This window comes from Pseudopipra pipra, chromosome 11 (genome assembly GCF_036250125.1).
Source record: "Pseudopipra pipra isolate bDixPip1 chromosome 11, bDixPip1.hap1, whole genome shotgun sequence".
In the NCBI taxonomy this organism is placed as follows: Eukaryota; Metazoa; Chordata; class Aves; order Passeriformes; family Pipridae; genus Pseudopipra; species Pseudopipra pipra.
Genome location: NC_087559.1, coordinates 9434999 through 9462786, shown reverse-complemented (window position 1 = coordinate 9462786; position 27788 = coordinate 9434999). Strand labels below are relative to the sequence as shown.

Below are 27788 nucleotides of genomic sequence, written 5' to 3'. Positions count from 1 at the left end.
GCTCCCGCTCGGTTCCTGGGAGTTTCAGTTCCCACGCCCCAGTGTTGGGGACCAGGGGCTGCTCCAGCCTGGAGAGGAGGGGGCACCACTCCCTCCTCAGCACCTCAGGGTGGCACCATGGCCGTGCTGGGGTGAGGCTGTGTGGGGCAGAGACCCCCGCGCCATGCGGGGCGCCGCAGTACCCGGGTGCAGCGCTCCCTCCGGCCCTGTCCGGCATGGCCCCGGCCCGCCACTCCCATCATGGCGGCCGCCGCCGCTCGCCACACCGGTCATGGCGGCCACACACCCGCTCCCCCAACATGGCCGCCCCGCCCGTCCATCCTGCCCGTGACCAACATGGCCGCCCGGGAACGCCGCGCCCAACATGGCGGCCGCCAGAGGGAACTGAGAGGGCGAGGGGTGGTGATGTCACTTCCAGTCCGCCGCGGCGGGAGTGCCGGCCGGGCCCCCATGGAAGCGGGCGAGGGCAGGCCGGGGGTAGCGGCAACGCTGCGGGCGCTGAACGAGGCGCTGGGGCGGCCCGGCGCGCTCTGGGTGAAGGAGAGCGGCGCCCGCAACCTGCGGCACCGGGACTTCCTGGCGCCGCGGGCCGCGCTGGGCGCCGCCTTTCCCGGTGGATAGGTAGACCCGGCGGGGCGGCTGGGAGGGGGTGGGACCTGCGAGCGGTGTGGGGGGGATTTGGGGGCTGGGGGCATGGCCTGCGATAAGGGGCGGGGTTTGGGAGCCGGGGCGGGGTCGTCCCACACGCCCCGCCCGCGCCGACCCCGCCCCGCCCGCGCCGACCCCGCCCCGCCCGCAGGTGCCCCCCGAGGCCGTGTCGGCGGTGCCGTCTCTGCGGGGCCCTGCGGTGCTGCCGCTGTGGGGCTGCCGGGACACGCCGGCGGGGCTGGCGGTACAGGTGCGGCGCCCTGAGGCCTTCCAGCGCCTGCTGACCCCCCTGCCCGGCTCAGCCCTCCCCGCGGCGGGGGCGCAGGAGGGCCCCGTGGTGCTGCATTGTTCGGCCCTGCGCGGCCCCGGCGCTCTGCAGCCGCGCCACCTCCGCCCGGTCCTGCTCGCCGACCACCTGGCACAGCTGCTGCGCGCCCAGGGGTGAGTGAGTGTCCCCGTCCCGCCCTGCCCGCGCCCCTCGCCCGCCGCTGCCAGCGCCTCCCTCGCTCTTTCCTGCAGGGTCGGCGTGCGCCTGGTCCCTGCCCTCACCCGGGAGGGCAGCTCGGAGGTCCTGCGACAGCTCCGCATCGACTGGCCCTCCGGCTCCGGTGGTTCGTCCTTCCCTGAGGCTGTCTCGGCCTTGAAGGCAGCGCTGGGCCGGGCTCCCTGTAACACAGCCTGTGAGCAGGGGTCGGGCACGGCCACGCTGCCCGAGGGTGTCATCGGTAAAGTGCACCTGAAGAGCTTCGTGGAGCAGCAGGGCTTGGTGGGCTATGACCCCAACCTGGATGTGCTTCTTGGTGAGCCTCACATGTAGAGCAGCTCAGGTGTGGCAGTGGGGGGTGAATGGGTGAAAGGCTTGTTTCCTTTCTTTTCCCGCTTATTCTCCTTCAGTCTGGTTTGAGCCTGGGGCAGACCCGATGGTGTGGGATGGCAGGGGATGGCAAACCCTTGTGTCCCAATCTGTGTCCCTCCATCTTTCAGTGACAGAGGGGATGCTGAGGTCCCTGGCTGAGCTGCAGCAAGCTGTTCAGCAGTGCCTGGTGAGTGACCCTGTGGCATTGCCTGCCTCTCGCTTCCCAGGCGGTGTTTCCTTCTGCCAAGCAATATCATTTGAACTCCCTGCTGTGCTCTGTTGCAGGCTGAGGGCCAGAGTAGCTGCTGCAGCATCATACATGTGGTGAACTGTGAGGAGGAATTCCAGCAGCAGCAGCTGGATCTGCTCTGGAGAATTTTGGACCCGGGAGCCCACACAGCCTCGCAGGTGAGCAACCTCTGACCCTCCTCACTGTGGCCCCTGGTATCCCTGTGCTCCAGACTAGATTTAGAGCAGGGCTGGATTTCACCCAGTTCTCCTGCAGTGCATTTTGGTGGAGCTTCTGAATCTCTGACAGCCTCTCCTCTGTCTTTCAGAAACACCTTGTCTGTGGGCCAGTGAAGGTGACCAACCCCTCATCGCCCATCAGGGCGGACCAGTACTTCCAGTGAGTTGGTGTGCAAGGCACCTGTTGCTCCCTTGCTTGCCAAGGCTCCCTGTGCTCTGCCTGGCCTCGTGGGCACCCAGGCACCCACAGTCATGGCTGAGTGAGCTGCTGGCACACAGAGAGCTCTGTGCACTCCCTTCATCCGGCTTTCCATGGCCACAGGGCTGTTTCAGGAGAACTGGAGGTACCTTCCCCAGTTGCCTTCTCCAGCTGCCTCTCTCCATGCTGCTAAGAGGAAAGGCAGTGGCAGAAGCTGGGTGGTTCCTAAAAGCCCTCTCCAGGCAGCAGCCCAGGGGCCTGCTGGGGTGTGGTTGGCTCTGCTCTGCTCCTGGGGCTTTTGTGCTGCTTTTGCTTAGCTGAGTCACTGCTGCAGCTGGGAAGCCCTGAGCAGCCTGAAGGCTGGTAGAGCCCTGGGGTCCTCTCTGGGATCAGCTCAGTCCAGAGGGGTTAGCTCTGAGTGTCTGTGTTTCTCCCAGGCTCCGAAAGCGCCAGATGTACGAAGCCTCAGTGATGAAGTATGGGGAGCTTGCACAAGGTGAGGGTTTGTTCTGTGGCTCCACACACAGGTGCAGCTCCATCCCATCTCCATGGCTCCCATGAGTCTCCCCCTCACCTCTGAATTCACAGCCAGTCAGGGTTCTCCCCTCCAGGATGGAGCCAGGTGCTGATCTTGCTTGGGGAAGGCACCTAAACACACAGGGCACTGGCACAGAGCAGCACGTGCTGATGGGGGACGGGGCTGGGGAAGTATGGTGGTCGCCAGCTTCCAGGAGCACCTGGCTCCAGGTGGGGTGTCCTGCCTGGAGGTGTCAGTACATGGGAATGGAGCCAACTGATGCTACCTTCATTTTCCAGATGAGGCCTGGAGGGAGGTGATTGATACCCTGACAGCGGCTGCCATCAGGTTTGAGATGCTGAGCACTGCTCACCGGAGCCAGGTAGGACAGCAGCGTGCAGGAGCCAGGGCTGGCAGGCCGTGGGAACAGTAGAGTGGCTCTGCACTGAGCAGCCTGCACTGTGCCTTGCCTATGCCCTCAGATCACCCTGGACCTGGAGAACAGCAGCATCTCCACGAAGGGAACCAAGAGCGGTGCCTTTGTGATGTACAACTGTGCCCGCCTGGCCACGCTCTTCGACAGCTTCCAGCGGGCTGTGGAGCGGGGTGAGCACCAGCCCTGCCACCCTCCTCTAGCAGCCACTTCTGGAGCCACAGGGGCTTCTCCAGGCACAACAATCTCCCTTCTTTCCAGGGACATACCCACCTCTGCCACCAGCATCCGAACTGAACTTCTCCTGCCTCCGAGAAGAAGTGAGTACTGAGAGGGGGAATGTGGGGACCTGCACACCCTCAGCTCCAGTGATGGATGCTACTGGCCCAGAAGGATCTGGCCCTAAAACACGTTATCCCTTCACAGGGTGAATGGCTCCTGCTCTTCAACTATCTCTTGCCCTTTCCTGAAGTCCTGGAGCAGGCAGCACAGCTGCCCACACCCTCCAAGGGGATCCGGATCACAGCCAACACAGAGACAGTAAGTGCTACATGCCATAGCACCCATGGGTGCTGCTCCTACAGTCCCAGCCCAGGGCAAAGCTCCATGCCAGCAGGTGCTGCCCATCCGCGAGCAACACAGCTGGTGCTGAGGGAAGAGACTGCAACACCCCTGGGGCTGTTCCTGATGTGCTTGGGGTGGGGAAAGGCCCAAGACTGGCCAGAACCTGCTGTGCCATCAGAATATGTCTGCCTTGCAGGTATGCAAGTTCCTGATCCAGCTCAGCATGGATTTCAGCTCCTACTACAACCGGGTGCACGTCCTGGGGGTGAGTTGGGTGTCCCAGCCTGCAGCCTTATGGCTGGACTGCAGCTGGGAGGCAGCCATGTGGGTGGAGAGGCAGCAGTGCCTCTAGGGCCAGCCTGCTGAGGGGCAGTTTGGCCACCAACCCCAGTTGCTGCCTCTCTCCCCACAGGAGCCATTCCCTCACCTCTTTGACCAGATGTTTGCCCGCCTCCGGCTGCTGGGAGCAGTGAGGGATGTGTTCCACAGCGCGCTGGCCACTCTGCACCTCCCTCCTCTCAGCCAGATCTGAGCCACCCCTGAAGAGCTGTGCCATGGTGTGACAGGCACCTGGACAATGTGCTGTTAGGGGAGGACAGGGCGTGCCGTCCCCAGCAGGGTGAGGGGCTGCCCCAGCACCAGCCAGGAGACACCTGAGCATACGCAGGCACTTCCCCTCCCAGGGTCTGTGGTGTTTGGGGCTTAGCCACGTGCTCCCTGCAGCTGTGCCCAGTGTGTAGGGAAAAGGGAGGGCTCCTGTGGCACCCCACAAACTGTGCTGGGAACACTGAGGGAGGTGGCACCAGGAACCAGTCACCACAAAACCAGGCACCAACATCACTTCCCTCAAAGCTGTTTATTGAAGGTTGCTCCATGCTGGCAGGGAGCTCCTGAGGCTCCAGGCTCCTGTCAGGACCTGGCCCAAGCCCCAGTACTGGGGTCCAATACACTTGTTGCTGGACAAACACTGCATTTGTTTGACCTCAGAGCTGTTTGTCCTTCCCTTGCTCCAACTGTCCTGGGTCCTGCTGCTGCACAGGAACAACCCACTTGGCCTGACACAGTACTGAAAGGCTGCTCTGAAGGCGGGGGGCATGTGTGGGCACCCTACAGGGTGCTACAGCAGAGGATCAGTGTCTCTGCATTTCAGCGCCATCCTCAGCACTGCAGGGTCAGGGCTGGCACACCAGGCTGCAGCCCACCAGTGCCTGACCCTTCTTGGCCTCCTGCTGCCCTCAAGCTCCCAGTGCTGGGCAGGGCCCTAAGCACCCTCCTCAGCAGGTTCCTCTCTGAGACCAGGGCTGGAAAGCCTGGACATGGGTCCCTCACACCTTGGGGAGGAGGTTCTCCCGGGCAGAGGGAGCTGACAACCCCAGTTCTTTATTGCCTGGGGAGTCACAGGCCCCTCCAGGAGGGGTCACATCTGCCTTCACCCCTGAGACCACTGGCCTTGAGCACCCCATATGCAGCTGTGCTGCCCCTGAAGGAGCCAAGCATGCCCATCCCCTCAGGAGGGGACACATCAGTGTGGAGGCTGGGGGCTACAGTGATGGGCAGAGCGCCCTCCCAAGACAGGCAGGGACTGGGATGTGTTGCACACCTGCCCCATTCCTGGGGAGCCTCTAGTGGCGAGGGCTCAGAGGGGGCTGTGCCGCACAGCATCTCCAGGCCCTGCCCACAGAGCACGCAGTAGTACCGCAGTTCCCCCCCAGCCTCTGCCACCTCCCAGCAGTCCAGCTCAGCCAGGTCAGGCACGTGGAAGAAGGTGGTGCTGAGGGGGACCAGCCCCCCCGGGCCCCGCCGCCACAGCGTCAGGCGCTGATCCACCGAGGCCGAGAGCAGCAGGTCCGGCCGCAGCACCCGGATACCCGTGACGTGGGCAGCATGGGCACAGGGCCTGGACACTCGCTCCAGGATCTGCAGGCAGGTCCCTGCTGCGGCCTCGCCCCTGCCCAGGGCCACCTCCAGCAGGCAGATGTGGATGGAGCCATCATCACTGCCACTGGCCACCAAGTACTGTCCCTCTGTCACCTTGCTGACGTGGAGGCTGTTCACACCGCAGCTGTGGGCCATGATGGTGAGCAGTGGGACACCCAGGGCTGGGAAGACAGGCTCGGTCAGGAGAGTGATGCTCACCTTGGTCAGAGGGAGAAGAGGAGCCACCAGTGTGGCCACCCTCAGGCAGCAGAGCAGGGCTGCTGGCAGTGACACCCACCCAGGGGCTGCATCTCCCCCTCCGCTCGGTGCAGGGCAGCTGTTGCATCCGTGATGGGGCTGGTGATGTCCCAGAAGGCGATGCTGCCGTCAGTGGCTGCACTGCACAGGAGGTGCGTCCTAGAAGGGAGGTGTAGGGGGAGCCTCTGGCCACAGCCCTGAGGGTCCCCACTAAGATCTGTGGAAATGGCAGAACAGCCTCCCTGACTTCCTCCCTTCCCTTCTCTCGCTGAGCTGCCATCCCTATGAGGAGAAATGCTTCTCCCCAGAGCCCAGCATTCAGGGCTCACCTCTCCCCTCCTGTCCCTGTGTGCAGGAACGCCTCCACCTTCAGCACACAGCGCTGGTGGTGAAATGACTCTGCCACCAGCACCAAATTCCGAGCAGCCTCCAGCAGCCCGAAGACCCTGCGATGGAGCAGAGGACAGTTGGCTGTGGGAGGAGGGAGCTCCTGGCATCTCTGCCCCAATTCCCACCATGCACTGCCCTGTTCCCTGTGCAGAACAGGCCACACCCATGGCAGCGGCTTCCCATGTAGAGCCTGTTCTGCTTCCATCACCAGCCCCAGCTCTGTTCTCTCTGCCAGGCTGCACCATGGCTCCTCACCGGACTGATCCATCACTGCAGGCAGCAGCCAGGAACTTCCAGGGTGTCAGCAGCTGCTTGGTGCTGGTGCCAGGTACAACAGAGAGGCACATGTACCTGCAGCAAAGATACAATGCTCACCAACGCCTTGGTGACACCTGTGGCCCTGGGGAGGTGAATGGCCCACGAGAGCAGCCCAAGCCCAGTGCTGGATGCAGCTCTGAGCACTTGGAGAAGGCACAAGGAAAGAGTAGGCCTTTCCCTAGCCACAAAAGCCCCTCAAGGCCGAGCCACAGGGCACCAGGAATGCACACATGAAGCCACACTGGCCCAGTCTGCCTCAGCTGAGCCTGCAGCTGCACAGAGCAGTACCCCAGTGGAGGCCAGTGTGGTTCTCATCACCCTCCCAGGTCATAATCACTACTAACCCTGCCTCAAGCAGTCCCTGAGCATCACCTTGTCTCCGGGTCCATCTTGACGAGCTTGTGCCTGTTCTTCTTCCGCTCCCAGTGCTCGTCCAGCCGGTGGGAGGCCACATGGATGACCTGGCAGGCCACAGCGCTCTCCAGGCTCTCCACAGCACTCTCTGGGTCCCCAGCACACAGCAGCCGGTAGCACTCGATCTGTGCCCGGCCACCCGCAGAGAAGAGCAGGGCAGACAAGCCCTCCTCACCAAAGCCCTTGTCTCCAGGTCCCGTGGGGCTGGCCAGTGCCAGCGTCCTCACACTGGAAATGTGGTCACTGAGGCGAGCGAGGGGCACGGCTGCCCGAGAGCGCTCACTGAGTGCCAGGACACAGGCCGTGGTGTCCTCGCTGCCGGTGACCAGCACGTTAAGGGTGGCATGGCCAGGCACCTCCATGGCCCCCAGACGCCGTACACAGGTGATCTCCCGCCCGTGCAGGGATGCCAGCAGCACCTGCTGCTCACAGGGCTCGGCCTCACAGCAGTACAGCATCACATCCCCAGACTTGATGAAGGCAAAGACCTCAGCCCAGGGGCTGCTGCAGTAGCTCCAGGAGCGGTGCCCACCCCCACAGGGGATGCAGTGGAGGTTCTCGCTAGTCCTGCTGCTCCACACCACAAAGTTGTCAGCGTGAAAGCCCAGCACGAGCAGGTCCCCGTCTGGGGTGAAGCGCAGCTCCTCGATCCACTGCAGCCCTTTGCAGGGCCTGTGCTTCCGCAGAACCTCCAGCTGCTGGTCCCGCAGGTGGAGCTGGCGGTAGACACCGTCACGGCCAGTGCTGTAAATGTAGCCCTTGTGGCAGGTCACCGAGGTAACCCCTGTCTTCCCGTGGAGCCCAAAGAGCACGGACAACGGGGACTCAAGGGGAAGGACCCCTTTGTGTGACAAGTAAGACAGCTCCAACTCGCTGCTAGAGTCCTCACCGACCGAGTCAGCGACACTATTGGCAATGCCGGTGCTTTCTGCATCCCGCCTCGAGGAGCTGCTGCAAGGGAAGAGGAGGAGGGAGCCCCGGCGGTCACCGCAGACCAGGAGCTCTCCCTGGGGCAGGAAGGCAGCGCAGGTGTGCCAGCGCTGCTTGCAGGGGGGCAGCAGGTACCGTCCCATGAGCCGCACGAAGGGTGCTTGCCCGGGGCGGTGCGCGACGTCCAGCCAGAGCATCTCCCCTTCGGGACCGGAGGCCAGGAGGGTGGCAGCGGTGGCGGAGGGCAGCCCGGGGCGGGGGGCCCAGCTCAGGCTGAGCACAGCTCCCTCGAACAGCCTGAGCGAGGCGGCGGTCCCGGGGCTGCTCAGGACGAAGAGAAGGAGGCGCCCGTCGCCGCCGGCCAGGGCGCAGAGCGCCTCGTCCCCGCCGGGCAGCGGGGCGGCCGCCAGCACGGCGCGGGTCCCGCCGGCGGCGGGGGCGGGCAGCACCGGCGCCCAGCGCCCCTGAGCCACCTCGAACGCCGCCAGCCCGCCCGCCTCGCCCAGCACCAGCACCCGCCGCGGCCCCGCCAGCACCACAGCCCGCGGCCGCTCCGGGGCCCCCAGCGCCGCCACAGCCGCCGGCGCCGCCCGCCGGGGCCGCCAGAGCCGGACGCCGCCGTCGTCGCCGCCCGTGGCCAGCCGGCCGCCGGCAGGGCGCAGGGCCAGGGCACGCAGGGCCCCGCGGTGCCCGCGCCGCTCCCGCCGCACATCGCCGCTGACTCCCCACTCCAGGCAGGCACCGTCCTCCCCCGCGCTGACCGGGAGCGGTCCCCGGAGCACCACGGCGGCCACCCGCGCCCCGTGCCCGTAACACACCAGCAGGCAGGCACCGTCCCCATCACCGCCGCCCAGATCGCCCACGGCCCAGAGCCGCACGCTGCGGTCCTCAGAGGCGGAGGCGAGCAGCCCCCGCGCCGCCGCGTAGCAGAGCGCCAGCACCGCGCCCCGGTGCCCGCGCAGTTCCCGCCGCGGGGCCGCCGCGGCCGCCGCCCGCCACATCACCACGGCCCCCGCCGCCGTGCCGGCCGCCAGTGCCAGGCGCTCCCAGCCCGTCCCGGCCAGCACGGCGCAGCGCAGCGCCCCGGCCCCGCCGCAGCTCGCCCGCCTCAGCCAGCGCCCACCGCCCCGCCACTCGTACAGCGCCACGGCCCCCCCGCCCAGCGCCAGCGCCAGCCGCCCGCCCGGTGCCCATCGCGCCTCCCACACGCGCGCCCCGAGCTCCCGCGCGGCCCCGCCGCCGCACAGCGCCAGGAGCGGCCCCCCGCCCGGCCCCCCTCTCCGCACCGCCACCACGGCCAGCCAGCGCCCGCCGAACACCGCCACCCGCGCCGCCGGCCCGCGGCCCGGCTCGGCCCGCAGCCCCTGCACGCTGGCCTCACGCAGCACGCTCCTCCGCGCCGCCGTCCCGCCTCCACTCAGCCGGAACGCCACCACCTCCGGGCCCGTGCCTGCAGGACACCGTGTCAGCCACCGCCGCCGCTGCTCCCACCGCCCACCCCGTCCCGTCCTGGTCCCGCCGCTCACCCGCCAGCAGCGCGTCCCCCGCGAACTCCAGCGCCGTCACCGGCGCCACCAGCGCCACCGACTCCATCTTGGCGGCACCCCCACGGCCCCGCCAGCCGCCCATTGGCCGAGCCGCGCGGCCCCGCCCCCAGAGCACGCGGAGGCGGCGCCAATCTCTGCACGCTTTATTGGCGCGCGACGCGGCCCCGCCGCGCACGTGGTCCGCAGCCCCGCCCCCCCGCACAGCGCGGGAAAAGGCCATGTGCGCGCGGCCAGGCCCCCCGCGCCTACAGCTCCAAGTGCACCCCGCTGTAGGCCTTGTCCACTGTCCACTCGCCCGGGGCTCCGGCCCCGGTCCCCGCATCGGCCCCTGCATAGCGCTCCATCTCCTGCTGGAACTGCTGCTGCCGCCGGCGGTTAGGGTCGACATTGATCCAGTTGTTGGCGATCCACTTTGTGCCTTGGGTGACCAGGCAGCCTCCGTGCAGGGCGAAGTCATCCAGCTCCCCCACCCAGCCTGCAAAAGAGCAGAGCCCTGGTAGGAGGTGGTGAGGAGGGCAGGCAGAGCCGGGACCGTGCGGGGACACCTGGCCAGCAAACACTGATGTTGGCTCTCCTGCCCGCAGTGCCTGCTTGGATTTGAGCTGATACCTCTTACAGGAGTAGCTCCTCCTAGCACCCCTCCATCTTAGTGCCACCCCACCCTAGTGCCTATGAGGAGTTCACCAGGGCACACTCCTGGGTACAAAATGCTCATTGCCCCCACATCTCCACTCAGCACAAGGGGGCTCTTGCATTCTGCATCACAGCAGCTGTTTTTCTCAACTCTTCCCAAAAAGGGAAGCTGGCATGGAAGAGATGAGTGCTGCTGGTAGAAGGCCTGTGAAGTCAGAGGTTGATAGCCATTTTGGAGACTGCATTTCAGCAGTTCTAAATTACCCTCTCTTTACAGAGGTCCCATGGTTTTTCTGTGGCAGACTTGCATCAGCAGCTACTTTCCATTTAGGAACAAATTGCTCATAAAAACACAACAGGGCTTTTCTCGCAGCATTGATGGTCTTGATATTCTCACCCAACAGCCCAAACACTGGTCTTGTGACCTCCTCTCTGTGGATTTTCTAGAGATGGAAACATGGGCCAGGGGCCCTGGGAGTTTATACTCCTTCCTCCCACCACAGCTCAAAATCTGCCATCGAAACCCTCTGGAGCCATGCTCACCAGCAGCCTGGAATATTCATGTCAAAGCCCAGCCTGTCAGGGCAAACCACACTGTGCTTCATGACAAAAACAGCCCCAAGGACAGATACCACGGGGTTGCGGCTGAGCTACAAAGCAGGCGTCGGCCCCAAGCCTTGTGTGGGGTGGCCCCTGCCTGCCTGTGCTGCAGAGCTGATGGCCGTGCCTTTGTCTACCTCCCCTCCCCACCCCTTTGGGCAACACCACATCAGTGACACATTTTGAATTGCAGACCAAGTTCCAGCAGGAGTTTCAGCTCGCACAGCAGGATGGGAGGCAGCTGGCGGTGGCGAGTGCAGCCAAGGTCTTTGTTTGCTAGCTAGTCCCGTCCCCCAAAGACATCAGGAGCCACTGACCTACTGCCTGTAAACAAAGGCCTTTCAGAGTCAGGAAGCTCCTACCCAGCTGGTGACAAGAAGATTCTACAGTTCCCACTAGCAGGCAGTTATCCCCTTTAGCTGTTTTCTGAGCTCCCAGCTACAGCAAGAAGATGATGGCTATCACCTCCTGCAGTCTACCCCTCCCAAGAGCCAAGTCTTGAAACAAGCCCATACCTTCTCCGTCAGACAGGTAGTTGTACCAGAAGACAGCAGTGCCTTGCTGAGGTTTCACTCGCAAATTGCCCTTGTCGCAGTTTTTCCGAGTATCTCGCAGGTCAACATCGTTCTGGATCAAAGACTGGGGAGGAACCACAGGGAAGGTGTTGCCAATGGGGCTGGAATGAGGCACATGCACTGGCCTATCCCTGCTACCAGCCATCACCCTGCTCCTTGCCCCACAGGGACAGCTCAAGGGTGACACAGGGGCTTTCACAACCCACCCAGAGTAGCCAGTTTCAGTCCCCTGGAGGTCCATAACCTGTTTCTGAGCAGCTGCCCATTCCTTAACATGTTGCCTGGCAGGAGCACAACATACCTGCCAAGGCTTAGTCTGAGGAAACGTGCTCAGAGAGAAGCAAGCAGGACTCATGTTGTGGCAGCAAGGCCAAGAGACTCCCCCTCACACCTCTGAGCAGGGAGAGCTGCAGCTGTCAAAGCCCTGTGCTTCTTCCCTCGGCCTCAGAGGGAGAAGACCATAAGCGGAGCACAGCTTTCCTAACGCTCAGCAGCCTCACACACCAGCCCCCTTCTGCAGTCACAGTGAATGAAGACATTCAAAGAGGGACTCAGAATCCCCAGGGGTAACATGAAGGTGAGGTCTATTTACCATCTCTTCGTACGTCCTGTTATCAGCAATAGGAAAGACTGTCTCGCCTCCCCCAGTCACATTGTTCAGGTAGAACAGCACAGTCACATACCTGCAAGACAGAGAGGCTGTCAGGGGGCACACCTGGAACACCTGGAGGAGAGGCACAGGGGCTCTCCACACCCTGCCCCTCCACCATACATACAGCAGCTCCTCCAAGACATAACAAGGCACATGATTTACACCATCAGCTTTTCTCAAAGAATAACACAAGGACAACAAAGAAAATCCCCACCCAGAACAGTGAGAGTGTGCTTGTAGGCTCTGGTGGGGATGGCCCAGCAGCTCTGCACATCACTCTGTCCTCCATGTGAGGACCCACAGGATTTGCCTGCCTTCTCCTTCAAACCCCTTTATGCTAGTGATCTCCTGAGCTGGCTTGTGAGCCCCATAATCCAAGCACCAAGTCCCATGCGGGGCAAAGTGAGATGTCTCTCCACACCCCTTCTCTAACGCGTTCCAGACTGTGTCAGGGCAGAGCTTACCGGCAGGAGGTCTCAAAAGGAGCGCTCTCGTTGGCGACGAGCTTTGTGTGGCTGCAGGCAGTCTCAGGGAACACAGGGCCACTGTCCATGTGGGCATGGTAGTGCCCTCCCTGGTCGTACCGCACAACCTGGAGGGGCTCGCTGTGCTCCACGATCTCGGGGGGCAAGCGAGTCAGGCGCATCACCCTGGGGAAGAGCAAGGCAGGTGAGCGGGAAGCACCCTCAGCTTGGTCAGATGCTATTCCCAAGCAGTGAATACATCTAGAGAAAGAGAACCCCCTTCCCCAACAGACCGGAGAGACGGATGGCTGCATGCCAAGGTATGGGCTTGTTTCAAGACTTGACTCTTGGGAGGGGTAGACTGCAGGAGGTGACAGCCATCATCTTCTTGCTGTAGCTGGGAGCTCAGAAAACAGCTAAAGGGGATAACTGCCTGCTAGTGGGAACTGAAGAATCTTCTTGTCACCAGCTGGGTAGGAGCTTCCTGACTCTGAAAGGCCTTTGCTTACAGGCAGTAGGTCAGTGGCTCCTGATGTCTTTGGGGGACAGGACTAGCTAGCAAACAAAGATAGTCCTTATAGATCTGTTGGTCCATCAGTACCAGTCAGAAAGCCCTTGTCAAGGTTAATAAAAAAAAAAACCAAAAAACCAAAACCGAAGGATGCATCTCCAGCAGGACTGCTCTCAGGAAGTCTTTGCTTGCTCAGCAAGATCCTCTCTTTCTGTGCGTGTCCCTGGAGCCTTCATGTGTCATCACTTCTCTGGACTCCTGCACACCACCTACAGACCTCAGGGACAGTTAGCAAAGCACAGGGCCCCTGCTGAGAGTGAACGAGAGACTAGCTCTAGGAATAGTCTTGTCACCTAACTCACCTTTCCCTGTTGCCTTTGCAGCAGCCTCCCCCAGGGCAGAGGGGCACTGGAAGTGACCAAGGAGACTGGAGCCCTCCTGCTCTGGGATTTTTCCAGTGCTACATCTGAGATCATCCCCAAGGTAAGCAGGTACGTCTTGAGACCTGCCAAAGAACACTCAGAGCTCTGAGAATCTGGACCAGTGAAGCCCTTGGGGCAGGTGCAAGGAGAACATGGCACCTGGGCAGGATGGTAAAGCCCCTCCAGGCACTGCATGGTCCCAAGGAGTACTAACAGCCTCCTTCAGCACTGTGTCTTCACATCCTCCTAACAGCCAACTGAGGAGCGTCCAAGTGGAATGCTGATACATGGTGTGTGTGCTGGCTGGCACGGAGAAGGTGGCAGCCACAGTCTGCTCTAATCAAGGCAATATGCGACCCCATTCTCCCGCTGGAATGCGCTGAAGAAAAGGAGTGGCCAACAGCCATTTTCAAGCTTCAGGACAGATTTTACCCACCCATGTTCTGGGTGAGGACCAGCACCACAAGAACAAGAGAGTCTCCAGCCAACTATTTGAAACTCACCAATGCTACACAATTTGGTCTGAGTGCTGGGTTTCATCTGAGATGAAGGGGTTCTCCCATCTGCCGTGAGCTGCCCTACAATATGTGTGCTTGGAGGATTGAACTAACTTGGCTTATTCTAGGTGAAGTCGTGCTTGTTAAAAAGTCAGTTCTGAGTAGCTAAGACAGATTTCAGTGAAATGCATGAGTAACTAAAGCAAATGACAGCAACTACTGGCGCCCAGACAGCATTGGAAATGGGCAGCTTCTCCCAGTAAGCTCATTTACTAATTAGAATGAAGTATTTCATATACTGCCAAATCTTCCTGGTTTTATAGGGCTGTTCCCAAAAGTGAATGGAGATGCTGAAAGGTTTGATTTTTCTTTTTCCCTTTCCACGGGACAATACAAATTCTTGTTCTAATGAAAACCTTCTCTTCCCATTTTGTGTCTGTGTTAACTGCTCTTTATACTCCAAAGACTTACACACAATTAGGAAATGTAGATGTTAGCAAGTCTGCCCCTGCCTCTCCCAGCACAGGTGATCCTCGTGCCCTCCCAAACCCAGCCACCCCTTGGCTGCTTGGCCCTTACCTTTGGCGTATGGCTCTCATGACCTGGTGTGCCCCCTCGCCCTGGTACAGCCAGGTGTGCTGGCTGTTGCGCACCAGGTCACTCATCTTCACCTTCTGGCTTCCCATGTACTTATGGAAATCACGGATATTCAACTGTTTGAACTCCTCCAAACTCAGCACACCTACAGGAACAGAGGAAAAGCTGCCTGACTCTGGTGCAGGTAATAGTTTCTGGCATCCTGTACTGGAAGAAAAACCAGCTGAGGGTGCTGCAGAAACTGCCCTCCTCAAACAGACCCCAGTCAGGGTCCTGTGCCCACCACAGGCTCTGTACTCCTACACTCAGGATCACGGGCCCCAACAAGGCTCTTGCCTGCAGCAGAGGACTTACAGCAACCTGCCAACGTGAACCGTGCAGGGTCAGAAGTGGGACAGGCAAAGCACTATTCTGAACTTTAAAAAGCTCCTAAAACACACAAACCAATCCATCAAAAGAGAGAAACAGCCCACTACAGTTCTAACATACACAAAAAAGTCTGTGCCACCCAGTGTCTTGGGGCTTGTTACTTAGATATTTAAATAAATGCATTTAAGGACAGAGTGGGACAACTCAGACCACATTTTCCACACGATCTTGTGGGCTAATTAAAAAAAGCCAAACTCAAAACAAGCAGTACATTCTCCTGCATTTGTGTAATTGCAAAACACGAGTGAGGAATACATCAGGGTATGATCTTGCCTAGGTAGAAGTAAAAGAAAAGTGAGAGCTAAAAAGCGGTTTCTCCTAAAACAGGTATTTCTTGTTTGCACTCAACTGGACTCAGCAAGGGGTGGACTTTTGCCTTATTTTGCTTCAGAAGAGTCCTCAAATTTGTTGTTTCCTCTTTCTGGAGAAGGGAAGCCTCACACTGGGGACCAGGTCCTGACACCAGCGTGCGGTGCTGTGCCCTGTGCTGCCCAGCAGCCAGCACACACCATGGGCTGGGAGTGGAGCTCATTCAGGCAGCAAACCCAGTGCTGCTGGGTGCCAGCTCTGCTCCCTGGGCACAGCACCCCCTGGCAGCAGGAAGGACCAGCCACCAGGGTCAGCCTGGGACAGTTCCTCAGGTGTCAGTGGTCACGACCAAATGATCCACTGTTATTATTCCCAGTGTCTCTCTGTCCCCATTTCCCCTCACTCCCCATGGTCTGATGACGCAGGGCCACATCCAGGTTGTGACCTGGTCCCTCAGTGTCACGTACCAATCTAACAACAGAGGGAAGCAGCACTCTGGAAGCAAGGTCCTGCCAAGAGGCCTTTAACAGGACCTTTCATTTGTTAATGTCCAGAACGGTGGAAAAGCCACTGAGGACTCAGTCATACCCCTGCCAAGAATGCCACCAGCCTGGAGGAGAGGGCATGGGGTGCCCTCCGGATATTTATGCGTTCACACTGGTACTGTTTCAACTCCAAAGCAGCTCCTCCTGGGCAGCTCTCAATGCCAGGTCACTGGAAGAGAGCGTGCAGAGCCTGTGCATTCACTTAATTTGATTAGGAAATGGAGTGCTGCCTAATTGAGGCCACTCTAATTAGAGCAGCAGAGGTTAGAGTGCTCATCCGGACAGTGTGGGAGCCCTAGGGAGACCAGGGGCAGGAGGGGCAGAAGTGGCCTCATGGAGGGACTTTGCAGTGGCAGAGAGGGCAGTCAGCGAAAAACGCTGACAAGACCATCCTCACCGCCACTTAATTCCACACTCCCCTGCCAGTGACATGGGACTTCCAGCCTGCTGCAGAAGCCTTCCTGAAAACAAGGGGGGGCGTGGAAGGTGTGTCTTAACACCTGCATCCCAGGTAACAAGAGCTCTGTAGTCAGAGCCAGAGTAGTCTATCAGATCAGGGGAGCAAAAGTGCGCCCCGAAGGTCTTGCTGCTATGGGGCACAAACCAAGGCAGGTGTGACAGGGGAGAGGGAGTGCAGAGTTGTGTTCTGGTGCTGCTCCTGCAAGACTCAAGCCCAGGTGGTGGGACCAGTCTGCTGTTAGATTGGTGATGCAGGGGCAGGAGTGCTGTGATATCAGGTTTACACTGAATTTACTTTCCTGAGAAAGTCTCTAAAGCAGTGTTACTTTCCTCTGCAGAACTCAGCTAGAGAAACAGGCCAGAGCAGGGACACGGCTCTTGCTCTGCCCCACATGGCTGCATGAGGCATCCAACGTGCTGAGGGCAAAAGGGATTCCCCAAAAGCTGGTCTTACCATTCCCATCAGGATCAGCCTTGACTGCTGTGTACATCTCACGGATGTTTTCAGGGGTCATCCACCTGCCGTTCCCAAGCCGAGTGTGGGTCAACACCTGAAATTCATAAATGGATCAACACAGGGCACTGGTTTCTTGTACTCCCAAACCCCTGCAGATTCCCTGTGTGAGGCCTGGCAGGGTCTCCTCTGCAGAGCCAGCCAGGCATCGGCACATTTCCGCAGAAACACAACTGTGGTGAGAATCATCTGGCAGCCACACACAGAGTGTGGCTGGTGAGTGCTGTTATTTCCAGTTTAGGTCATGGCAAATGACTGCTGGGACTTGGTTAACCAGCCCTGAGGTGGAGGGGGCACAGCTCTTTCTCTTGAAGGGAAAGTAAAGCTATTGATGATAAAAGTGAATGCTTTTCCTTGTCCAAGATAAGGGCTCGGAACAAAATGCTTCCTTTTCATGTGTGCAGAGAGATGCAGGATCCTGAAGAGCTCCCAGCAGGCTCCAGAGAAAGGAGCTTTGCCCTGGGTTGTGACTGGTGCAGTTTCCCATACCCTGCAACACTTGTGGCCCATAGGATGAGTCAGACCCCCGGCTCCACCTGAAATGAGAACCTAGGGAGGGACATCCTTGGACTGCCAGGACCTGCCCTGATGCACCCTCCTATAAAGGGCAAGGGTGCTGAAGAGCTGTGGACAATGTGCTCATTATCCCCCCTGGGCTCCTCAATAAGGGTGGCTTTGCTGGGGCTTGTGAATTCACACAGGGAGTTTCCCACAGGCTGCACAAAGCAGGGCTGAGGCGACAAACTCAATTCCTGGGACACCTGGCAAGAGGCAACCCACAACACAAGGAACATTTTATCCAGCATATTCAAAACACATGTGTCCTGCCAAGGACCGCTGCTACCTCCCAATAGCATGATAACTACTGCACATTGCCCCAGAAACTTCCATGCTGAAGGCCAGCACAAGCCTTAAGACATAAAATCCAGCAAATACTGATTGGTATACACTGGGGTCTGCCCTACCCAAGCACATGAGTAACCAAGAGACCATCTGAGGAGGGGACTTGTCAGAGGGTGCCCAGCAAACCACCCCTGGTCTGTCCAACACTCTACCTCTTTGAGCTGCAGCTGCCCATCCTGATTATGGTCCAGGAGATTGAAAATGTCCATCTGGCTGATTTCAATCATTTCCATGGCTTCCTCATAGTCATCTGTTGGTAAGATCTGGCTCTTCTGCAGCCCCTTCAGCTTTGCAAGATGGACGATGAGCTTGCACTCCTCCTCTGTCAGGAAGTCGGGAATTTCTAAAGCAAAAGTGTGAGCACCAACAGAGACTGAGGAACTGTTACAGTGGGATCCCATGCCACTGGCAGGAGACTCAGGAAAAAAAAAAAAAGAGGTGGGGTGTAATTTAGGAATTGCCTAAGTTTGGGACATTCAAAGACATCCACCTTTCTACCAGAAGAGCTCTCAAAGAGCATACACCACACACCTGAGCTGCTGGAGGCAGGTATTTTTACAGCAGCAGTTCCTAAATGTTTGGATGCAGAGGTCAAGCCCTTAAACTCTCTCACACATACCACAATGGACAAAGGAGTGAACAAACGTGCATATCACTGCATATTACCATTTCAAAGGTGCCATGTTAATCACAGTCTGGGAATTGCTGCTTTACAGGAAGGGAGGCCAAAAATCCTTACAGTGGGCAGTGGTGACAGCCCAGGTTTCAGGCTTCCTTGTTCTTTGCACAAAACCAAATACCTTTCGCACATATAATTCGGGGGGGCATGGTCCAGTGCTCTACTATAAAACTCAAACAGAAAGGAGAAAAATTCTAACTTTTTCCCACTCATTCTCTTGATCCTCCACTAAAAATGGTCTTCAAATGCAATATTAAAGGGGAACATACTGCACATGGAGGATGCCACACTCCATATCCAGGTATTACCAGCTTTCCTTTGCAGCATAAACCCAGCAGCAATCAGGCAATTCCAGGATCCCAAGCAAATTTAAATGCAGAGAAATCCTCCAATGACCATGAGGAGATTTCTAGCTGCATGGTATACTTGGAAAGTGCTGGCAAGGTCCCATTCCAGAGTTAGACTGTGGCCCAGAAGGTTGAGAGGATCCTCCTGGCTGGTATCTGTCACTACTGTGGTGATCTTGTTACCAGCTACTGAGATTTTTGAAAAGGGAAAGAAAAGCCACCAACACAGGACAGCTTAAGTGCTCCTAGATCCAAGGTCCTGCTCTCCAAAACTGCAGCTTCCTGGAGCTCCTGCAGGTATGTGCCAAAGACATATTATAGATCAACTATGGCAGCAATCCTCAAATGGGGGAAAAAAATTAATTACTTCCGTGACCTGAAATCAACCATATCGGCTCAAGCTGTCAATAAGCAGTTGGCTTCTTGCTAAGCACAGACTAGAACTAGCACTGTAGAGAATGGGCTGTTCCTGGGAAGCCCCAGGAACACAATGCAGCCAGCTGTATCTGTAACACCCTCCCAGGAAGCAATTTCCGCCACAGGCAGCGCAGGGTCCTTGTGCCAGAGGATGTTTCAGAGCTGGAGCTTCCACTGACCAGTTTGAACCTCGTGGCATAGCACCAGCTCCAAATGAACTGTGTGTGCTGGCAACCAGCACCCCCACTATTTCCAGCTCCCCAGACTGGGCTACAATAATGATGGATTATGGAATCTTAATTATGTGCTGGAGGAAGGACAATTCTGCTCTTCAGTGGTAGTAACAGGATTTCAGAAGGAAGCAGGAATTCTGTTAACCAGAAAGCGTGCTGTCATGCAGGTTGCAAGGTGAGAGGGTTTCCAGCTGAGTGCTGCCAATCCTATCCGCAAACAACCTGGCTCCACAGCTGCAAATTAGTTCCTCTCTGCCCTCAGCTCTCCTAAACAGTTAACTTCTGGCTGTGAGACCATCCTATCTCCCTGCCTGTTCAACAATAGATCCAGCTAAACAAATGCCTCCTAATTGACTTTGAGCAACACTTGATTGCTTTCACAAAAAACAAAAGAGAGGAAAACATTGGGGTTTATGAAATAATGACTAATCCTGGAGCAAGAGAAAGGGGATGGGTTGGAGCACTGGTGTCAAACAGAGATTCAATTTTGGCTGAAAGAGCCCCAAGACACATGGGCCAAGTCATTCATCCCTCCCCAACTGCCCTCATTTCCACACCTGCTGATCTAAGCCAAACCCCTGCTAAAATACAAACAATCGGGGCCGCTGGCAAACAAAAATTGGAGCATTGTCTTCCCCATGAGGGCTCTGAAAGGGCCGCACTTAATGAGGATGGATTGACAGAGAGGTGGCTCCTAGGCTATAAAAGGCATCTCACAGTCAGGAGCAGCTCAGTCCAGGGTGCACTGCCCGTCCTCCCGCTCTGAGCATGGTCACAGCCCACCGCAGGCACCCCTCGAGGGTGGGTGGCCCATGGCTGCTGGGTCTCATGGTGTGGCTGCTGCTCTGGGGCTCTCCGGGAGCCTGGGCGAGCTACCTGAGGAGATCCTCCAGCTGCATGCCCATCCCACACCGCATGGCCTTGTGCTACGATATCGGCTACTCCGAGATGAGGATCCCCAACCTGCTGGAGCATGAGACCATGACAGAAGTCATCCAGCAGTCTTCCAGCTGGCTGCCCTTGCTGGCCAGGGAGTGCCACCCAGATGCAAGGATTTTCCTCTGCTCCCTCTTTGCACCAATCTGCTTGGACAGGTAAGATGTTTTTACAAGTTATTTCAGCTGTAACAGTTAACTCTCCCCAAGAGCACAACTGCATGTGCCTCTGGACAGAAAATGCCCATGATGTGATCAGTGCAGTCCCCAAGAAGCCATGCTGCCCCTCTCGGCAAGGGGCAACTGGACTACTCAGCAGGGTGAAAGCGAAACATGAGCATCTGGTAGAAGCAGAAATATTATGTTCCCTCCTTTAGATTTTCCTGCTCTCCCACCCCAGGCACTGCTGCCTGGCCACCCCCTCACACACCAAAGTAGCTGCTGGTACCCACCACCATCACCTCCTACCTCCCATGAAGCCCCTCACCCCAGCTCCTGCCCCAAAAATGTCTCTCAGCCCAACAGTTCCAGCAGCAGAGGGAAATCCCCAGTTCTGAGATGCAGCCCTCAAAGTACAGAGCTGCTAAGGAAATTGGGTATCTGATTAGGCACTTGTAAAGGTAAGCAGCCTTCACACAACTAGAGAAGATCCCTGGGGGCTGGGGTGGGGCAAAGGGCTTCTGACAGCAGCCTGTATGGAACAACCTCATCCCTCCTGTCCTCAGAAATTCATTGTTTGCTGCCTGGACGCGAATGTTCAAAAAAATCAAAGCTCCCCAAATCGCCTGCTAGCACTGCAGTGTGCAACACAGCCCTGTGGACAGCAGTGGTGCCAGGGCTCCACCCTCAGCCTGCTGCCAGGCATTTGGAGGTGCTGAACCCCCATCCCCTCCCCAGGCTCATCTACCCCTGCCGCAGCCTCTGCGAAGCCGTCAAGAGAAGCTGCGCGCCCGTCATGGCTTGTTATGGCTACCCCTGGCCTGAAATCCTGAACTGCAACAAGTTCCCTGCAGATCATGAGCTGTGCATTGCAGCAGTCTCCATGGATGAAAATGCCTCCAGCAGGAGAAGTAAGAGGTTTTTTCCTCACGTACTTTCCCATATGTAACACTCAAAGCTCAAAAGGATGATCCTATGACTTGTTTCTATTCTGAATATTTCTGGTTTTAAGCTGTATTTTTTTTTTTTTTAAATATAAGTAATAGTTTTGTTCTCTCTGGGAACTGTGTCTAGAAAATTAGCATAACATTGACTGTGGTTTGTTCCTCTCTCTGCTGTATTCATTAGCTCCCTGGGTGCCATCATACCCCGCAGGGTTTGGGGCAGGGGGAAGGAATGGCTGTAAAGCCTCCAGCCCAGGCACAGCAGGAGAGCTCATAGAGTGCAGGCTCCTGGCAGGGCAGTGAGATGTGCTTCCAGCAGAGCAATGGAGCTGCAGCCCTGATCTTTCAGTTGTGTCCAGGGTTTAAAAACATGCAAAAAGAAATGTTTTGCAAGCCTTCTCTTTAAACATTGGGAAACATCACATAGGAACATGAGCCTCTGCAGACATGAGTTACACCAAAAAAAAATCTGTCTGAAAGACTAAATTAAACACCCAGATACTGATGAACACTGGGGTAGATTCAAGAGCAGTTAAGGGGAGAACAGACATTTCAACAACATCATTTCAGCATCACTGGATGGAGTCTGGCTACAGCACTGGCTTTGCTGTTTCATCCTAGCAAGGAGATCCTCATTAAGCATTTTCACTGCTGCTTTAAAATGCAGCAACACACAGAAGTCCGAACAAAGCACAACAAGTGGGACCTGCTCCAGTCACAGGAAGGAGAGCTTAACAGTTCCCACCCTGGCAGCCTGAGATGCCTCTGCAGGGCCTGGGTAGCTCAGGAAGAAGTGTCACTTGGAAGCAGCAAGCCACCATTTGCAGATCTCAAAATTTCATTGTGTGTTTTCCAGTGAAGCTTGACAAGGGTGCTATAATCAAATTTCTGTTGCAGCAGTGCCCCGAGCCAGCTGCAAGGACTGCGAGCTCGAGGAGGCCAGCACTGCCAGGGAGATCCTGGAAAGCCTCTGTGCCAATGATTTTGGTGAGTACCCTGCTCTTCCTCTCAATTGCTGCTGTTCTCTTCAGCAGCCAAGCAGTGGCATGGACAGAAAATGGCTTTGCCACAACATACTGACTTGGAGGAATTGCAGCTTTTACAGCAGATGCCAGGTATTTTCAGGTCCCACCTTACCTGTGAGGCAGCAAGAGCGCCTGGCTCCAGGCAGCACCAAAGGTGAAGACCTGCTTTATTTCTGATTAGGTTTTGGTCTGTGGCTGCTAAAAATAAGCACTACTCTGGTTTTGCCTTTGAGATCAACATTTCCATCAATGTCCACAAAAACCTTTAGCAAAATCCATGCTGGCTACTTCAAACTTCAATACTGTTGTTCTAGTAATGTGACTCTTCCTCTCCTAGCCCAAGCAGGCAGCAGCACTGGCTCTGCTCAGTCAGCTGGGAGGAAGTTTTCAATATATGGCCCTGAATTCAGGCATGCATATAAAAATATTTTTAATAATTAAAAAAAATGTTACAAATCCCAGGTTGCTGTCAGTCACGTCACCTCCTGAAATCCCAGTTCAGAGAAAACTCAATTTGCAGGAGACCAGGACTGCTTGCTTATGCCTGTGCTTCCCACAGGGTTTCTGCCCATGCAGTGGTGCTAATAAACCTTTGCTACTCTCGTGAGGAAAACAGAGTGAGAAGGAAGTCTCCCAAGTAACAAGCAGTAGGACAAAAGGAAAAGGCCTCAAGTTGCATTGGAGAGGTTCAGATTGGGTATTAGGGAAAACATCCTCACTGGAAGGGTAGTCAAGCCCCGGAACAGCCTGCCCAGAGAACTGGTTGAGTTACCATCCCTGGAGGTACTTAAAAAATATGTGGATGTGGCACTCAGGGACATGGTTTAGGGGTGGACTGGGCAGTGGTGGATTAATGGTTGGACTCAATGATGATAGATGTCTTTTCCAACCTAAACAATTCTATGACTCTAAGAACAGTGTTCAGTACTGGGGACTGACCTCAGATGAGAACTTTTACAAGTTTGCTGCAATTACAAGAAATTGGGCAGATGCTTCCCATGTTACAGAGACAGCAGAGAAGCCTTGGGCTGACTCTTTGTTTTTAGGTAGGTGAGAGCTATGAAAAGCAAACAGAACTAAGAGCTCTTTTTCCAACCCCTGCAGCAGTGAAAATCCGGATCCTGAGGAAGAACACAACCACGAGTATCTCGGACTTTGACCTGGACCCTTCCAGGGTGGAGGTGCTGAAGCATGGCCCACTCCTCAGGACTGAAATCCCCTCCAGGCTCCAGCAGTGGCTGGACATTGATGCCACCTGCGCCCACAACATCATGAGGGGCACTCATGCTGGGGTCTTTGTTGTAAGTGGCGAGGTACAGAGTGACAAGGTGGTGGTGAACAAGGCCTATGCCTGGCAGAAGAGGAACAGGAACCTACACCAGGCGGTGCGGAGGTGGAAACATCACCGCTGCCCTGAGCAGGCGGGACGGAAGGTCTGAAAAATCTCAATTCCAACAATAAGAAACTGCTCCCTTCCCTATGGCTAGAAAACTCCTTTCCCTGGCAAGTGGTGCTTTGGAGATGTACAGTCAGTATTTCTAGGTGATTCGAAGCGGTCATAGTGCACAGATAGGGCCTCACTACAGATCCCTGTTTTACCAAGACAGAGCTTAAGGATGCAAGTTTAACACGTTCCTCTAATGAGGCTCTGCAGATCCAGGATGTGTGATGGACAGCTTTGTGTAGGATCCAACATCACAACAAAACTGAACTCTGCAGGTGAGCACAAACTAGAAAGACCTGTAGTAACAGTTCCTTCTAGTTCTCGCCATCAGAGCTGGTATTTCAGCTTCACTATTTGACCCTGAGACATTGATGCTGTTCCAGTGCCTGCTTGCTTTCTGTCCAGAGATTACATGAAAGCTGCCCTGACTGCTAAGTGATAGTTTTTATGTAATGGAGCAAATACTTTACTCTTGAACAGCCTGAGGTAAATTAAGGGGGTGAAGAACCCACCCCAGCAATGCCCAGACCCTTAAAAAATGCACACTAAACTCTGCTCTTGAGCAGTCACTCAGGCTGTCCCTTTAGCTTCCTGCACTGAGAACTCATGAGCATCTGCACAGGTAAAAGGAAACAGCCATTCTCAAGCAGGAAAGGCACAGAGCAAAGATAGCTGAGGGTTTCTGCATAACAGGGAAAACCATTTTCCAACATCAGAAATTCAGTTTGGATCAGAAGATTCCAGTAACCAGGGATATCACAAGAGCCTTGAAAAACAGCAGAGTGTGAGTGAGACATCAGCTGTTAAAAGCTCTGCTTTGGTGTGATCAGCAGCTTTGCTCGGGACTGGGAGGTGAGCCCCAGCCACAGCACAGAAGGTGCTACTTGCAGTTCTGATATAGAAGCAGAGGAGAAACGTTCCACAGCTGCCTGGCCTTCCAGCTGCACACAGGGAAGACAGAAAAGGTGGGAAAACTCAGCCTCACCAAGTCCTCCGCAGCTCACTCTCACCCCAGCAGGATTGTCGCTCCCTGCAGGGTACCCACAGCCACAGCTCTGTGCTCCAGACCCCAGAGCAGAAAACAGCAAATCCCCTAATGAGAATCCCTCATGAGTCAGATTTCTACTGCCTAACAAAGCACAGTCCATGGAAAGTTTTCTATATTGACTTAAACCTGCGGTCAAAATAAAAAAAAAAAAAAGGGGGGAAACCAGCCTTTTGGAGGAATGTTTTCTGCCCCGCTGGTGCCGCCTGCAGTCTCGGCTGTGGCCGCTGCCCGGTTTGATGGAGACACTTTGCCTCCCCGTGCTCGTAAAACTCACCAACAATCCACGGCCTGGGCTCCTCCTCACACCAATGTGGGCTGGAATGAACGCTCACACACTCACACTGGAATTCAGCTGCGCCCTGACATTTATGCAGTGATTACTTCTCTTTCCTGAGGCTCGGAAGAAAACCAACCAAATTTCCTATTCTTATTCCTCCCCACTGCCTTGTCTTACAAACTGCTGCCCAATCCACAGAATCTGCTGTCAGGTGGTCCCTGCAACGGCAGTATCTTCTGAACAGACTGCGTCTGGAAAACACAACTGAACACATAAAAGCTCTGAAGGTTGAAAAGGTTTTGTCTGATTTATTTTCCATTAATAGGGTTATTTGATTACTAGTGTTTCCCAACTAAAAAGTGCACAGATGGTCTGACTTACAAGCTTTAGAAATGATGCCTTGTAGCCAGAGGGGGAAAAAAAAATAGGGCAGGCATTTTTTTCATAGCTCCATGAAATGAAAGCTTCGGTTTGATGCAGATGTGACTTACTCACATTTAAAAAACAAACCGCAAGTTCCCCTACGGTGCCCAGCCCATGCCCCAAAGCCCAGAGCTCACATTAAATCATTAATGGGTGTCTGCTGCTGTGGTCCCACTGCAGTCTGCTCTGCTGAAAGCAAGGATCACAGACCAGCCACTGCTTCCTTAAATTGGCTCTCATATGCCACAGCACTTTGTCTTAAATCCCCAGAAACGCAACAGTCTTTGCTAAGGACTTCTGCGTTTATCAAATGCAACCAAGTTAAAGACACACTTCCACTAATTTAAGCAACAGAGATGAAATAAATTAGTTTTTTAAAAACCAGCTGAATTAGATTGGTACTGTTTGCATAGATAGAGAAGTCTCTGAAAGTCTTTTAAAGTCAGAGTTGGCTCCTGGCAGGTTCATCCAAGAGATAAGAGCTGTCTTGCAACTTGCAGCTTCTAAATAAGGGAGTCCTTATCAGAGGACAAAGGAGAACAGGCTCTTGTGGCATCTCAAATGGTGAATGTCTGTCGCTGTGTGATGGCATCCTCAGGGAGCAAAGCTTCCCTCAGAACCAAGGGAGGTGCTGGAACAATAAGCTAAAAATTGTGGGATTGCTGCTGTCAGGACTAACCTGCCTTTTAGCACCTTCGGCACCTTCCCTGCAGGCCAGGACCAACTCTTTCACTGCAGGGGTACTGGTGGGGCAGGGAAGGTGGAAACAGAAGTTGTCCTGAGTGAAAACCAGAGTGATTGCCCCAGGCCGAGGTTCTGGTACTGACATTGGTTTTGTGATGCTGTGGGGTATCAGTTCCAGGTTGGTGTATCTGTTTCCTGAATGTCAGACAGAAATCCACCAAGAAATTGGCAAACCATGAGTACCATCTATGCAGAAATAACAAAAGAACTTTGTATAGTTTTTCCAGATACTTACTGCATTAACGGAGTTTAATAAGAAACCTATGGTCAGGCTTTCAGTGTATATAATCTCTTTGGAATCAGAAAAGAACCCTCTATTTATACAATTGAGAAAGCATCTGAAAGATTCTTCATGCTGTCTTTTCAGAGACAACAGGTTTTCTCTGACTTTGCAGTAGCAGAAATTTTGTAATGATCTGTCCCCCCAAAAATTAATTTGAATATTCTCAGTGGATTTCCCGAACACGGAGTTCAATTAATGAGACTTTACCAGTCATAGCAAAAAAAATCACAGAAAGGTAAAGAAGGTTTTAAAATATCTCAGAGACGGATGTTGTGTGGTTGTGTATCAGAGCAGCCAAAAATAAATCTGGAACAGGATGCAAAATGGTGGAAGACATGAAATCTATCAATTCCCCTGTTACTCATTTCCTCAGTGCTGAAGCACCAACACTAAATTGCTTTTTCATAATTTATTACCAAAAGTTTGGGTATCTCTTGCCCCTTCCTAATACTGCACAGCTTCTTCGAGGTCCTCACCAGCTGTCTATTCCGGGTATTTTAAAGGGAATCTGAAAAACCTGGAAAGGTTAATCTTCCAAATTTTTCAAAGCGGACCATCCACAGCAAGTAATCCCGTATCCATACGGGGAATACCGTATCAAAATACCTTAAACGAAACCACAGCGTTTTTAACGCAGCCCCCAGGAGCAGCAGCACAGGGAGGTGATGCAAACACGCGAGAAGTCGCTTCCCCCCGAGTGGGTGTTAAGGCAGCGGCGGGTGTCAGACACACACACACCCCCCTCCCTCCGCCGTCAGGGCAGCGCGGGCAGCGCGAACCCCCCGCCACCGGCGCGCCCGGGGCCGGGCTCGGCCGCTGCCCCCGGCGGGGCCGGTACTCACCGAAGAGCAGCGGCTTGAGGCTCAGGGTGCGCACATTGTGGGCCCTGCCGGGCACCAGCTCCACCCGCTGCGTGTGGCCCACCTGCGGGGAGAGCAGCCGTCAGCAGCGGCCCCGGGAGCGGCCCTGGCCCCGGCCCCCGGGTCGCAGCCTTGCCTTGATGCCCTCGAGGCGCGGGAGGGCGCGGGCGGGCGGCGGTGGCGGCGGCGCGGGGGCGGCGGGCGGCCCGCCGGGCTCGCCGGCGCTGAGGTGCACGAAGAGCAGCAGCCCCAGCACGTTGAGCACGTAGAGGTGCGCGAAGACCATGAGGACGAGGAAGTAGGGCCGGGAGCAGACGGGCCGCGGGCGGCCCCCCGGCGGGCCGGGCAGCGGGGGACCCTCGGCCCGCGCCTCCGCCGCCGCCATCGCCCCGGCCCGGCCG

The 27788-nt window shown here is 56.2% G+C and overlaps 4 protein-coding genes across 4 annotated transcripts; 2 read left to right on the top strand and 2 right to left on the bottom strand.

Moving 5' to 3' along the window:
• Positions 1 to 160: 160 nt before the first annotated feature.
• DALRD3 (DALR anticodon binding domain containing 3) lies at positions 161 to 4655 on the top strand. The gene is given in 13 exon segments (XM_064667367.1): positions 161 to 621; positions 800 to 1089; positions 1168 to 1448; positions 1633 to 1691; positions 1790 to 1912; positions 2062 to 2132; positions 2609 to 2667; positions 2988 to 3070; positions 3171 to 3294; positions 3383 to 3441; positions 3548 to 3661; positions 3882 to 3950; positions 4098 to 4655. Coding segments are annotated over 13 exon segments (1833 nt in total). The 5' UTR covers positions 161 to 240; the 3' UTR covers positions 4218 to 4655.
• WDR6 (WD repeat domain 6) lies at positions 4523 to 9679 on the bottom strand. The gene is made up of 6 exons (XM_064667362.1): positions 9439 to 9679; positions 6941 to 9362; positions 6506 to 6601; positions 6190 to 6306; positions 5901 to 6019; positions 4523 to 5784 (listed from the first exon to the last, which is right to left on the bottom strand). The coding sequence occupies exons 1-6, from the start codon at positions 9677 to 9679 to the stop codon at positions 5081 to 5083; spliced, it is 3699 nt and encodes a 1232-aa protein (XP_064523432.1). The 3' UTR covers positions 4523 to 5080.
• P4HTM (prolyl 4-hydroxylase, transmembrane) lies at positions 9588 to 27788 on the bottom strand. Its single transcript, XM_064667376.1, has 9 exons — positions 27524 to 27788; positions 27370 to 27451; positions 17722 to 17912; positions 16607 to 16703; positions 14393 to 14555; positions 12384 to 12569; positions 11860 to 11950; positions 11208 to 11331; positions 9588 to 9934 (listed from the first exon to the last, which is right to left on the bottom strand). The coding sequence occupies exons 1-9, from the start codon at positions 27770 to 27772 to the stop codon at positions 9705 to 9707; spliced, it is 1413 nt and encodes a 470-aa protein (XP_064523446.1). The 5' UTR covers positions 27773 to 27788; the 3' UTR covers positions 9588 to 9704.
• Positions 17910 to 24927, top strand: LOC135420219 (secreted frizzled-related protein 5-like). The gene is made up of 4 exons (XM_064667381.1): positions 17910 to 20339; positions 21078 to 21250; positions 22181 to 22270; positions 23413 to 24927. The coding sequence occupies exons 1-4, from the start codon at positions 20014 to 20016 to the stop codon at positions 23745 to 23747; spliced, it is 924 nt and encodes a 307-aa protein (XP_064523451.1). The 5' UTR covers positions 17910 to 20013; the 3' UTR covers positions 23748 to 24927.